A 13,665-nucleotide genomic window follows, 5' to 3' on the forward strand; every position below is an offset into this window, starting at 1 on the left:
AAGAGCACTCTTGAGGAGGAATGGGTGGGGGTGATTCTATTCCCAGCATTCACATGGTGGCCCACTGTGAACTCCAAGTTTGTATTTGCATTAATTAAGTAAAATTAACCTTGGGTCAGGAGGCTGAGTGAGCAACTAGTTGACAGAAAGTAATCATAGAGCTTCAGAGGGCATCTGGGAGAGCTGGAGAGACACAGGAAGTAGTAGGGAGAGGCTTTGTGTAGCGAGGCCTTTTCTGTTTTGAAAGAGCAGATGGACAGGCTTTTTGGAAGACGCCAGAAAGGAGAGAAGGTTAACTAGGTACTACTCAACCTCTCTGAGCTAGCAGGTTTTCATCCCAGCCTTTGAGTCTTCGAGTTTTATTTGTAAACAGAATAATAGAGATTTGGTTAAAGCTACCATTAGTGGCAGTGGAAGAGCCAGTGTCTGCGGAAAGAGAATTCCTGCCAGGCTGCGGCCTGAGCAGCTAGGCTGCTTCGAGAGAAGAAGACCTGTAGTTGCAGAAGTCACAATTCCTGGCTGAAATAACAGTAGATTAAGGTGCAGCCACTGTGCAAAGATAAAAGAACAGCCCACAACCATGTACAACTCCAGTTTCAGCAGATGTGAGGCCTTCTGACCTCTTTAGGCACTAATCACACAGGTGATGCACAACATACATGCAGGTTAGTCACTTATACACATACAAATACATAAATAAATATCACAGACACCAGGAGGGAGATACCAACACCTCTTCAGGGCAGTCCTGGCCTCTAGCCCTCATGCCATGTGGCCTCAGAGGGAATAGCATAGCAAAGTTCAACAGCTCCCAGAGCAGGTCTGGTGAGACCTCCTGGGAAGCACCTGTCCATTCCCTTCCCTCTCTGTGAGCCCCAGCAGTGTCGCAGAGACCTGCTGGCTGCAGTTTCTGTTGCAGAACCAAGTCATTGAAGGCTGCATGAAAGTGAAGGGAGTTGAAGCCTGGATGTCGCAATTCAGAGGCGCTTTCCTGGGAGAGAAAGCGTTTCTCTCCCCCAAGCAAGATGCACTCTGCCATTTCTTGGGAGATGATAAAGATTTCCCTTGATCTTTTAAATGAGTTTCCCCAAGCAGGAGCCCCAGACAGTATCTTTTTCCGGCCTCTGAGAGCCTGGTGACTGAACCCTTAGGAACTGCTATCGAAACCTGTACAGAATTGCCTCTGGGAAAGGAAGCTTGGGCAAAGGCTGGGGTTACTTGATGGCTTCCTTACTTCCCTTACAGATTTCTTCGCAAGTTTGGGCCTGAGGGCAGTGTGTTCTGTTGGCCCAGCTAGTTTAAGGCTCCATTCTCTCCAGATCCAGTCGGTGAGGGTTTAGGCAGATAGAACCGTGCAGGATAGCAATGAGGAAGATGGCTAAAGCTCTCACCTGGATGAGAGCCAGGACTGTGTTGGCTGCCTGCATAGGAGGTGGGGGACCACAGACCTGAAATCACAGCTGGACTGGTCAGAGCCTGAACCGGAATCTAGCTGTTGTCATTCTTTCCATGAGTCAACCTAGCAAGCCCAGACCAAGGTCAGAACCAAGGCAAGGCCTTTGTGTTGTCTGAACCTGTCCTGGGGGAGGCATTGGAATGGAAAATAAATAAGTAGACAATAAACAAATACATAAATAGGTAAATAGACAAATAAAACAAATAAAGTAGGCTGAATTTAGAACAGTGGCTGGACATTCCAGGCACTAAACACCCTTGTATTTTGTGACAGGCAAAGTAAATCCCTTATTCGTAAGGGCCATATTTCTTAAATTTCATTGTTCTCAAATGTAATTCCTCTCAACTGTGCCACTCCTGGGGAGGTTAAAGTAATCCTTCAACGGAAATGTCACTTAACATTTAGCAATCTGCCTAAGCTGCATAAACATGGAGCTCACACGAGCAGCACTAGCTTTCCGTCATTTTTAGAGACATCCAATGGGGTAGCCTTGATTACTCTGGGAGAGACTCAAACATATTTCAGTGTTCATTGCTTACTGGGCAGATTTCTTGAAGGAAGGCTTTACAGGGAGAAGGGAGACAGAGGAGTTTGCAGAGAGAAATACAGAGCCCCTTTGGGTAAGAAGTTAGCTGAGGAAAAGACCACATTTTGTAGGAGGTAATGTGAAGATTCTAATTCTTTTAGGATTCTCCACAGTGGATTTTCCCCTTTTGTCTGTATTTCAGTTATGCAACATGAACTTAAAGCAACTTTATTTATTATCTGTACAATTCATAAAAGTGACATGGGCTCGCTGTAAAGAAGTTTTCTCTATATACTATGTATGGCAAGGAGCCATCATCTGTTGTCTGTCCAGCAGTTGCTGGTCTTCAGTTTTGGTATGTAGAAATACAAGCCTCGTTCTACGCAATGTTCTCACGTATAACACACAATTGCAGGACCAGGCTGGAAACCCATGATGCAGCTTACTTCTTTGACTGAGCAATCTACCACAGGCCAGTCTCCTCACGCCAGCCAGTGCCCATGTATATCAGCTTTTCTGTTATTGATTTTTTTTTAATTTTTAAGGTTAGCATGCATAGTCAAGGGGTTCATGATGACATTTTATACACATACAGCATTGTATTAGTCTCCTATTCATTTCCCTCCCTCATTGTCTTCTCCCATGTCCCCTTCCCCTCTTGGGGGTCCCTTTCCTTAATTGAACCCCCAATAACCTCCCATTTTCATGTCACATATATTCCACCACCCTTTTACCCTCTTCGTTCTGCTGTTGTCCTCCGTTTTTTAGACCCCTTCTTTCTTAGTCCCTGATCTACCTCTCTCTCTCTCTCTCTCTCTCTCTCTCTCTCTCTTTCTGTCTACACACACACACACACACACACACACACACACGAATCTAGATTCCACATGTGAGAGAAAACATGGCATAGTTCTCTTTGGACTCTGCCTTATTTTGCATAAAGTAGTGATGTCTACTTCCCTCTGTTCCTGAAAATGCCATAGTTGCCTTTTTCTTTATGGCTGAATAGCATTTCATTGTGTACATGCAGCTCATTTGAGCAGCTGGCTGGTAACTTTACCCATCCTTCTAATGGTGAGTGAGTAAATCTTCATTTCCCTTCACACGAACACATCCCACAACCCTTCTTCCCCCCCTTGGATAATTCATTCTTGGTGAATGCTGTCATTTCTCCACACTCTTGCCCAATCCGTGTAGTTCAGTTGACAGTATGAATTGTGTGTGTTTGCATGGTTTGGTTTTGATTTTACAAGCCATGATTTCTCTGTGTAGCCCTGGCTCTCCTGGCACTCACTCTGTAGACCAGACTGGCTTGGAACTCACAGAGATCTGCCTACCTCTGCCTCCTGAGTGCTGGGATTAAAGGCATGTGCCACCAACACCCGGCTTGAATATCCTTTACAAAATACATTTATTGGCCATTTGTAGCTCTGCTGTAGTTTGCCTGGGCATGGTCTTTCTCCAATTTTCTTTTGGAAGATTGGATTTTAAGAAAAACCTTTTCCAGATCCCTTAAGGAAGAAAAACTTCCACGTGACGGAAATACTGGTGAGGAGGGGAAGGGAGTGCTCTGGAGTCCTCTTGCCCCAGTCTGGCAATCTCTTTTTAGTCCTTGCCCAGGGCTGGAGGGGGAAATGAATGTCTCTGCCATTTCTGTACATTGTCACTAGGGGGCGCTCTTCCACCCATCTGGTCTATCTGTACTGAGCATACATTTAATGCTACACCAGCCATGGCCACCAAAGTTCTCTTAAAGTGAACCTGACTGGGAAAATAATGCTGTATACCGCCACTCTACCTTCTAAATCTGAGAGATCCCAGCTGACCAAGCTGGGCCTGTAGCTTGTCTACCATCTTTGTAGAACTCTTTTTAAGAATAGCTATAGACTGTCTCTTTGGGTGGCTCTCTCTGGCGCTGGATGCTCCTGGGGTCACTGGTGCCATCTTTGGACTCTCTCATGAAGGCAGCCTCATTTCTGGCCTGTGAGAGAAGTTTCTGTGCCCCTGGCTCATTACTCCTAGCCTTGTTGGTCTTTTCTGATGTCTTGGCCTGTATATTCATGGGTCACGATGTGTGTCCAGCGCCCCCTTCCCAGAAGTCCTTCCATGCACACGCTGTGAGAGCGCCTGTCTCTTCTGCATCTAAATATTTACATACTTAATGTCGGCCTCCCTCTAAGGACATGTTTCTCAACCTGAGGTTCGAAAACCCTTGGGGGTCATATATCAGATATTTACAATTTCTAACCGTAGCAAAATTGAAATTATGAAGTAGTAATGAAACAATCTTATGATTGGGGTCACCCCAACATGGGGGACTTTAAGGGTAGCAGCATTAGCAAGGTTGAGAACCACTTAGAGTCTAAGGTGTGTTCTTGAGAGGACGCTTGAGAGGACGCTTTTGTCCTCATTGTAGGACAAAGTGACTTTCTGTCCTCAAACACATGCTCCAGCTCCACGTGTGTCAGGCATCCTGTGCTGAAGGAATCAGCTGTGGCTCTTAGTGCATTAAGGTGGGATAGTCACTGTTATATCCTAGAATGCTGTCTGATGACACACTGTAAGCATTCAATACATATTTCTTAAATGAATTAGGCTTTGCTTGAACATCCCAGCCACATAGCATCTCTCCATTTAAATCACACATAGAAAAAAGGGGGGGGGACACAATAACAGCATTGTAAGAAGTGTTTTCTTATCATTGGCAGAATATTGCAGCTTGTTTGAACTTAGAGGTAGTTATTTATCTACTAAATATTATTTCATGTAGTTGGGTTAAAATATCACAGCAAATATGCTTAGCTTCGAAAAGGCATCCATAACATTGGGAATGGAACCTGGAGCCTCACTGAGTTCAATCGATAACCACTTTATCATACAATTCTCATTAAGTATATTTTATAGAAGGACACAAGGCAATTTAAATTACTATTAATGATCAAGCTCACAGACCATCTTCTTGAACTACTACTGAACAATGGCAAGGGGCATGGGCTTCAATTCCTTGATGTCACAACCCGGTGTATCATCTACAAAGTTCACATTGAGAACTGTGGACTCAAGTTACAAAGTAAAATTCTCATGCTTATGTAATTTTTAAAGAGGGTCATTCATAAAAGTAGATAGATGTTTATCTAGGACACTGGTTCTCAATCCTCCTAACACTGTGACCCTTTAATACAGTTCCTCACGTTGTGGTGACCCCCCAGCCATAAAATTATTTTCTTTGCTACTTCACAACTGCAATTTTGCTACTGTTATGAATAGTAACATAAATATCTGTGTTTTCCAATGGTCTTAGGAGACCCCGGTGAAAGGGTCATTTGGTCCCCAAAGGGGTTGTGACCCATAGGTTGAGAACCGTTGATTTAACCAACGGTGGTGTCTCAGGTTCAGGTTCATAGGAATGGGGTTTCTTTGGGAGTGATGAAAATGTTCTGGAATTTGAATGTTGCGATTGCCATGTAACTATAGCTATACTAAACCCCCTGAATAAGAACTTTAAATGGGTGAATTGAATGGGATGTGAAGAATGTCTCAATACAACCATTATTTTAAATCGACAAATGCATTGGGCATCCATATCTGCATCTTCTCATGCACACAGAATGCCTTTGAGTGGGCTATGCAGTAGTTAAGAACTCCTCCTTCCCTGCCTACTTGGGCTCCTGTCTTAACGACTATGGCGCCTGCTGCCCCTCTCTCCAAGGCTGTGCCCAGCAGCGTTGCATGGGTTGCATGGAAGTGGGTGCTGTGCAAGCAGAGGGAACACTGATGGGCTGGGAGGCTGCTGTCCAAAGCCCCCGTCCCAAAGCCAGGAATAGCAAAGCTTTGCCAGGCAGGGAGTCACAGCTTCAGGGTTTTATTGAGGAGTTTTCAGCTAAATTGGCATCAAGATGCCCAAGCTGCCAATAGAAAGCAAGTAAACAAGCCACAATTCACCATTCTCTGTTGCATAAGAACTGATACCCTCTGGGAGAGACAACAGCTGATTCAGATACTCGATGTATTTGAAAGCATGAAGGGATCAAAAGCCAAGAGCTTGGGATGTGCTAAAGAAAAGGCTCTGGCTCTGGGGGCTCCTGTGAGCCCTGGTCACCCAGCACCACAGACTACCATGTCTCTCTTATTGCCAGGTGACATTAACTTGTGTTAATATTAGTCCAGTCAAACAAGAGTAGGATGGGGTGGGGAGCATGTGTTTCCAAACTTCACAAAATTGTTGTTGTGATTCTCTGACTTGGGACCTTTAGGTCCCAACTTCTCCCATGAGGCATCTATAAAATACAATGTTTACAGTGGAATCAGTTACAAGAATATAAGAAAGCATGTGATATACTCGGCCCATGAAATGCATGGGTACATTGCTTCCTGACATTTATTATTAACCCCTGAAGACCGTTAGGGAAGCCCAACAGCCTCTGAACTTGCCACTTCACCCTTCTCAAAGTATGGCCCTCCGTGGCTGTGTATTTGCTGATGGCTGGGATTCCTGCTCTGCTTGCTCACCTGTGTGACCTCGGGGTCGTTCCCTTATCACCTTATTTCTTAGTTCATTCACCGTAACAATGGATCTGCTCCAGTTAGAAGCCATATAGCTCTGTCCCAGAGTTGTTATGATCTAGTAATCTAACATGTGTAAGTTGCCTTGCAAGTGCAAATCTTCCTGTAGAAAATGAAAGGGTGGGTAGACAGGTGGCTGGGCTCTGCCAGGGTAGGGTAGGGTCATGCTGCCTGGCAATAAGGATTGAAAACTAGGAGTGAGGCTGAAAACAAGGCCTGGGAACTTCCTCCAATGAGGAAAATGTGCCACAAGACAGGGACATTCAAAGAAACCTTCCGAGATAATAGCCATCCCATTGAACAATTTCCCATCCCCCTTGCCAGGAAACTATTTGAACTGACACAGGTGCTCTTTATCTCAGCGTGGTGAAGATAGATTGTATTATGTGACAAGCAAGCGTATCAGATATCTGACTTCCTAAAGGGATTCCTTTGGTTTTATCGTTAATATCTAAAGACTCTGGGTGTGGGCCATTTATTATTTAAAGAAACAAACAAAACCCAGTAACACAGCAATGGTAAGAGTTAAACCTACTGTCTTTTTCAACTGAGCTTTTAGGGGGACAGCAATCTTGTAAAGGTAATGCATCACATATTATCCTATCTTTTTGGGTATGGCAACGGTAGTTGTGTTTTGAGCCTGGAAGACACAACCTGCCTCCCTCTCCGGTGAAGGTTTCACTGGCTCTCTAATCACTAGCTGAAAAGGTAAGGGCTGGGCACTGTCTACCAGCTTCAATGAAGTTGTTCCTTTCAGGATACACCACCTATTCTTGTAGTGCACAGCAATACACAGCCACCTACTCACCCATCTCTTGGCTCCTGTGGCCCACAGGTTGGGGTCTGGGGCTGCTGGTTACAGATGCTGCCAATGGCTTTGATGTGGTTCTGTGGGTGGCCTCAGCTACTGGGATAGCTAGAGCCTGTGTCAGGGTAACAGGCTGTGTGGTTGTCCCCGTAATAGATGGTTTCTCATAGGCTTTTGTGGCCTCACCTGTAAGAAAACAGAATTGTGCTGGTGTCTACAAAATAGCCTGTAGGACTTAGAGACCAGAGTCAAATAAATGTTTACTGAACACCATCAGCTTTTTTTAAGAGTGGAATCTAGATAAATAGCCCATGCAATTTCAGAGCAATAAGCCAACCAACAACCAAAGATTAAATAACACACTTGAGTGTCAGATCCCTTGGAGCTTGAGTTAAGGTGATTGTGAGTAGCCTTATATGACATGGGCACTGGGAATTGAACCCAGGTCCTTTGTAAGAGCAACAAGTGCTTTTAGCCACTGAGCCATCTCTTCAGCCAGAGTGGGAGGTCATGTCCAGGGCCATGGAATTCAAGGCTTCAGAGGCTTCTTGCAAAGCAAGTCTCAATTTGTTAGTGCTCCAAGTGCCAAGAGAGTCTCAATGGGGGCTTAGGGAAGGGGGTGGGGTACTGCATGGATGCTGGGGACTATCTGGGGACCTTGAGCCAGGGCTGTAGAGGGACATAATAGCCATCCTCTCACCCCATGACCAGTCCGTCAGGTCCAGGTCTGTTGTCAGTGGTACTGGGAACCCAGTGGAGTATTAATGTTCTATAACTGGGAATCTGGTGTTCTGGTGTTGTCATACATTAGGATACATACATATCCTAAACTTGGTGGCTTAAAGTAACAGATTCATTTTCTTATGGTTCTGGAGGCCAGGGTGTTGTGGAATATTATTTTAAGGTATGTTACTTTTGTTTATGCTGCATTGGTTTAACTCTGTGAAGCTGTGTTGTTTTTGCCTGTCTTAAACACCTGGTGGTCTAATAAAGCGCTGAAAGGCCAATAATCAGGCAGGAGAAAGGGTAGGCAGAGCTGGCAGGAAGATAGAATAAATAGGAAGAGAAATCTGGGAGGAAAGTCGAAGGAGCAAGATAGAACAAGGAAAGAGGATGCTAGGGGCCAGCCGCACAGCCAACCATGAAGTAAGAGTGAAAGGTGAGATTACAGAAGTAAGATAAAGGTAAAAGTCCAGAGGCAAAAGGTAGACCAGTTAATTCAAGAAAAGCTGACTAGAAACAAGTCAAGCTAAGACCGGGCATTTAAAAGAAATACTAAGCCTCTGTGTGTTTTATTTGGGAACTGGTCGGTGGGTTCCCCCAAAGAGTAAAAAGTATAAAAGCAACCAACACCACCAGGATTCCAAAATAAGGACTGCTGGGCCAGGTTTAAGGCCTCAGCAGCGCTGAGCTTCCTCAAGGAAGAGGGAGGGTAGAATGTGTTCCATGCATCCGCCAAGTTCATCGGGATTGGCCTATGGCCCTCTTTCAAGTTAGCATCCTCATTTGTTTTCTCTGCTCTGTCTTCATGTGACCTTTTCTCAGGGGGTGAAGTAATTTTCCTCTACTTTCTTTTGTGGAGATGTATGTGATTGTATTTAGGGTCCACACAAATAATCTGTGATAAATATCCATTGTCAAGACCCTTAGCCATATTTGGAAAAAGTTCCTCTCCATAGAAGGGCACACTTGGGTTCCAGCGATCGGGATCTGACTATCTTTTTGAGGGGAACTTTTCAGGCCACCATAGCATCCTGGCTCTAGTATTCACTGTGATCAGGGCTGATGCATTTTAGGCTCATGTGTTGTAATCCAGGCAAACCTGGCCCCACCTCTCACCCACCTGCGCTTGGCAGGTGTATGTACCCTGGCCCTAAAAGAAGAAAAACTCCACCCACTTCTGCTCGCTCTTTCCTGCTGTTCCTCTGAAGGGCCAGACAGGACTTTTTCTGTCTCTCCCTTCTACCCCCCCATTTTCTTCTGTCTTTTGTCCCCCTCTGTCTCTGTGTCTCTTTACCTCTTTTCTCTTTCCTCCCCTTATTTTTTTTTTTCACCTCCTCCTCAATAAAACTTCCAATATGATTCACCATCTACAGGTCTCTGTTTCCCCACCCACCCACTGTCCATCACCCGCTGCACCGTGGAATGAGGGACCTGCCACACTCGGTCCTAGCCTGTTAAGCTGTCTTCCTAACACATGGAAAAGCAGTGGGGGGTGGTGTTGGTGGCGGGGGACAGACAGACAAACAGATGGACACTGATGGCACCAGAGTCAAAAGATGCCTCTTTCTCCATCCAACTTGCTCTGTGCACAGTACAGCATCCTAGAATAACAGGGCTAGAGCTGCAGCCCAGCAGACCAACATTTGGTGGGTGCTCAGACCCACTGCTCTACACTGGCACCTGCTCCCTTCCACAGCCTGACCCTGTCACCTTCCAGGAATAAATCATGCCACTAATTTGGGAGGGCAGGCCAGACAAGAACCAAATCCATCACCAGGGTTCCATCCAGCCATTTTCATTTACCCTGCTGCTTGCCAACAGTTAGCCATCTTTACATCAGTCGGAAGGCCAGGGCAGATGACCACTAAAGAGCCATAGATGACTTTGGGCTTCAGCCGGCATCTGCACCATCCTGGGGCAAAGCCAACCTGCCTGATGTAGGATATTTCCTTTACTTTAGAGGACAGCCATTCATAATAAGTCCTGGAGTAGTGTTTAATTTCTCAAGAGGGATCCTCAGCCTTGCACTGTTGCTAGAAGGCTTTGGCACCTCTTGAGGGAGATGTGGGCCCAGGTTTGCTTTGCTTCATCTGGGGAGGAGCTGTGGGTAGAACTGCTTGTAGATTTCAGTGAACAAGACCAGGGTCCAATGATTCATTTCGAGAGACAGATTATACATAACTAGACAGTATATTTTTTACTTTCAAATAATTAATGTGGCCATAATGCAGCAAAGTAAAGCCTTTACTGGGACATCTTCCCATCATAAACTTATTATAGTTTGAGAATCACAATTATCTTCCTCTTACCCAGCTGATCAGGTCCTAGGTCCCTGACTACCCTAGTCATCACAGTTCATGGATATTCATTTTCAAGAGAGTTAGAGATTAAATGGCACGGAGGCAGACAGTGCGTTACTTGGCAGGTCACAGCTACTTTCAAATACTTGGTCAATTTACTCAAGACTCATCTCTCTGGTCCTATGTGGTCTGTTTTTACTCATTCCGTGTCACAAATGAGAACTGTCTTTAAAATGGAAGAAGAGGTTGCCCATTTTTAGGTCCTAACTTCTCCCAGTTCCTTACAGAATACTATACTCTTGGTTCATTTTGAAGAAACTGACACAAGACCCAGTCAAATAGTTTCTGTGGACAGTATGGTCAGATAAATGGAAGCTTTGTCTCCTTTCAGAGATTTTCACAGACATGCCTTAGGCTGTCTGTATATTGCTCATTTGGTCATGGCCAAGAACAGCTCTCCAGCCACCTTCTCAACAGCTGCAGATGGAGCCCCAAAACTCCCTGCACCTGGCAGTTCAATGGAGTTGAGCAGAGGGCAGGTTACAGATGCAGCCGCCAGGAACTGTTCCCAGATGGGCTGTGGAATTTTGATAGAAGAACTGCAGCTCAGACCAGATTGGGCTCCTAGCTCCACCATCACCAGCCTTGCTTCTAAAGTTATTCGAACCTGTCTTTTATGAGTGGGGACAGTCATGCCTACTTGGCAGAGTTGCTGCCATAATTTGGGTGAAGTATACACGTCATCCAATCCGTACTGTGCTTGGCACATGAAGGAATTCAATAAATGGTAGGAGCTGGCATTTCACAGCAGTGTGCCTTGGTGGCTGTGAAGAAGACAGAAGCCAAGATGCCCATAGGTCTGAGTGCTGGAAGAGGGTTTGGTTCTTCTCCCCACTAACTCATTCTGAGCCTTGGGGCTGTATGCCAGGGCAGGAGATCTGAGATTACCACCCATCTGCTATCTGCTGAACTTTGGAGGATTTTCACATAAGCATTCTGGGTGAAGACTGTCAGAGTTCTGGAAGTAGACACAAATGTTTCTATTGTTAAGCTAAGGAACAGGCTTCTTAAGAGGTCCAGGAGCATCCGGTTTGCAAGGATGAATGGAAACAGAGGCAAGGTTAGAGCTCAAGCGAGGTTGACTCCAAACTCATGCTCTTCGTCCACTGAAAGGGAACCAAGTAGAAGATGGGCCTTGGTCACTTGAGAATTCCTGAATGTATCTCAAGGTCTGTGATGGCCATCTCACCAAAGCTTACTCTCAGGAGTCGCAATGGGGTAGTTGGGGTCTCAAGGGCATGCCTGGGAGGTAAAACTTAATGCTGTAAGCATTAGCTGGACCTCCTTCCAGGACAGGGCTTAGCTACCAGCCGAGGGAAGGCAGGGGGCTGCTACCCTAGCACTCTCTCTCAGTAGCAAATTTCCTCAGCCTTCTTTGGCCATGACACCAAGAATTTGCCTCCCCAGTTTTCTGGTGCATTTCTGCAAATCAACACTTACCAGTTTTTTTATTTAGCCCAGAGCAAATGGAGGTGGTAGCCAAGTAGCAGCTGCCTGCTTAATGCTTGCTAACTGCCTGGGAGAGACAGCCTTTAAATTTCAGGCAATATCTGTCCCCAGTGTGAGCCCTGCAAGGCAAATCAGATACCTTCCGGGGATTGAGTGAGATAATTTGCCACTAAAGATGGTGGGTATTGCTTTTTTGGGGGGGGGGGAGTTGTTACCCTAACCGGATTTACCTATAAACTCATTCTTTCCAGTGTATAGGAAGCATTTTATGCAGCGTGCTGAGACCTGAGCCATAGTTAATCCTGCATCTCTGTCTTTTCTGTTTTGCCTGGTTTCTGAAGGAATTTGATCACTTAGGAAGAATAGCATGACTGGGACCTCACAGAGACAGTTGACCCGAGCTCAGGGACTCTAGACTGACAGCTAGGGAGCCTACAAGGGACTGAACTAGGCCCTCTGAATGTGGGTGACAGTTGTGTATCTTGGTCTGTTTGTGGGACCCCTGACAGTGGGACCAGGATTCATCACTGGTGCATGAACTGGCGTTTTGGAGCCCATTCCCTGTGTTGGGATGCCTTGTTCAACCTCGATGCAGGCAGGAGGGGGCTTGGTCCTTCCTCAACTTAACGTGTCAGGTTTTGTTGACTCCTCATGGAAGGCCTTGCCCTTTCTGAGGAGTGAATGGGGGAGGGGAGCAGACTGGGAGGAGGGGAGGGAGAGGGAACTGTGATCGGTATATAAAATGAATGATAATAAAAAAAAAAAAACAGAAAAAAGGAAGAGTAACATTGAGGCTGCTCTTCCATGGTTCTCACTGGAATTTTTATTTGAATTAGTAAGAACTCACCCCATGTGGGCATGTCCTTTTAAAGGGCATCCCTTTGATATTGTCACACTCACTGAGCTTGGGTCTGGCACACAGGAGATACTCAGTGGTGAGTGAAGGGGTGAATGGAGAAATGTCACTCTCTGTGATGATGTCATGTGTGAATGACATAAGGGATGGATAATAATACCTGGAGATACGCCACAGAAGCTTGAGGACAAGTGACATCAGTAAAGGTTGTGCTTCGACAGTGTGGCATTTGGGGTAATTCATAGATGTAAATAGAAGTAGGAAGGGAGAAATCCCATGGCCCACCTGCACTACTTCAAGATGCTACACAGGCATAGAGATAAGTGTCTAGTGGGTGGGGACAATTCAGCTTGGCCATGGCTGGTGTAAGTAAGAGGAGCTTTGGACAGACCTTGGCTGCTTGGGGCTTTGAGACCAAATGTACTCCAAATGGAGAGATGTCTCTCTCCCCACAACTGTTTCCTGCTTTAGGATGATGCAATCCATCAGTCTCTAAGGAACTAGTTAAAATCACAGCCTTGGGGAAATTGCTAAACCCTTCTTTGGTCAGTGCCTTTATCTGAAGCAGGGGGAGGTAAGGGTGCCTCAGGCTGTTATAGCGCTGGGCTCTTCACAGAGAGAGGACTTGTCAGATAGCTATGGTCACCGAATGTTGTGTGGGACCCTTCCCAGTTTTCAGGTTTGGACTGAGGGCTGAAGCCAGGAGGACCTGAAACACTGCTTTCTATACCAGGAAATTTGCCTCTGAGCTTCCCACACCTTTACCGTGACCATTCCAGGTTAATCTGCATAGTCACCAGACCCAAGCATTCCCATGCAGTGAGGGGAGGGAGAGAAAGGCTCAACAAAGGGAGGGGCCGTGATTAGGGGAGTATGCCTGCCTCTCCAAGCCTGAAGAAGAAGCTGCTGGTGGTGGCTTATCTA

The 13,665-nt window shown here is 45.8% G+C and overlaps 1 protein-coding gene across 5 annotated transcripts in view; it reads right to left on the reverse strand.

The window, feature by feature from the left end:
* The window catches only part of Vit (vitrin), an 86,344-nt gene that overhangs the window by 33,932 nt on the left and 38,747 nt on the right, over positions 1-13,665 (reverse strand). For all 5 annotated transcript variants that reach the window (XM_035447892.1, XM_035447890.1, XM_035447891.1 and 2 more), the window contains exons 6-7: positions 7,354-7,539; positions 1,392-1,448 (exon numbers count right to left, since the gene is read on the reverse strand). In XM_035447892.1, coding sequence (XP_035303783.1) covers positions 1,392-1,448; positions 7,354-7,539 — 243 coding nt within the window. The remainder of the gene's footprint in view (positions 1-1,391; positions 1,449-7,353; positions 7,540-13,665) is intronic.

The sequence above is a fragment of the Cricetulus griseus genome, chromosome 7, assembly GCF_003668045.3.
Source record: "Cricetulus griseus strain 17A/GY chromosome 7, alternate assembly CriGri-PICRH-1.0, whole genome shotgun sequence".
NCBI classification, from domain to species: Eukaryota; Metazoa; Chordata; class Mammalia; order Rodentia; family Cricetidae; genus Cricetulus; species Cricetulus griseus.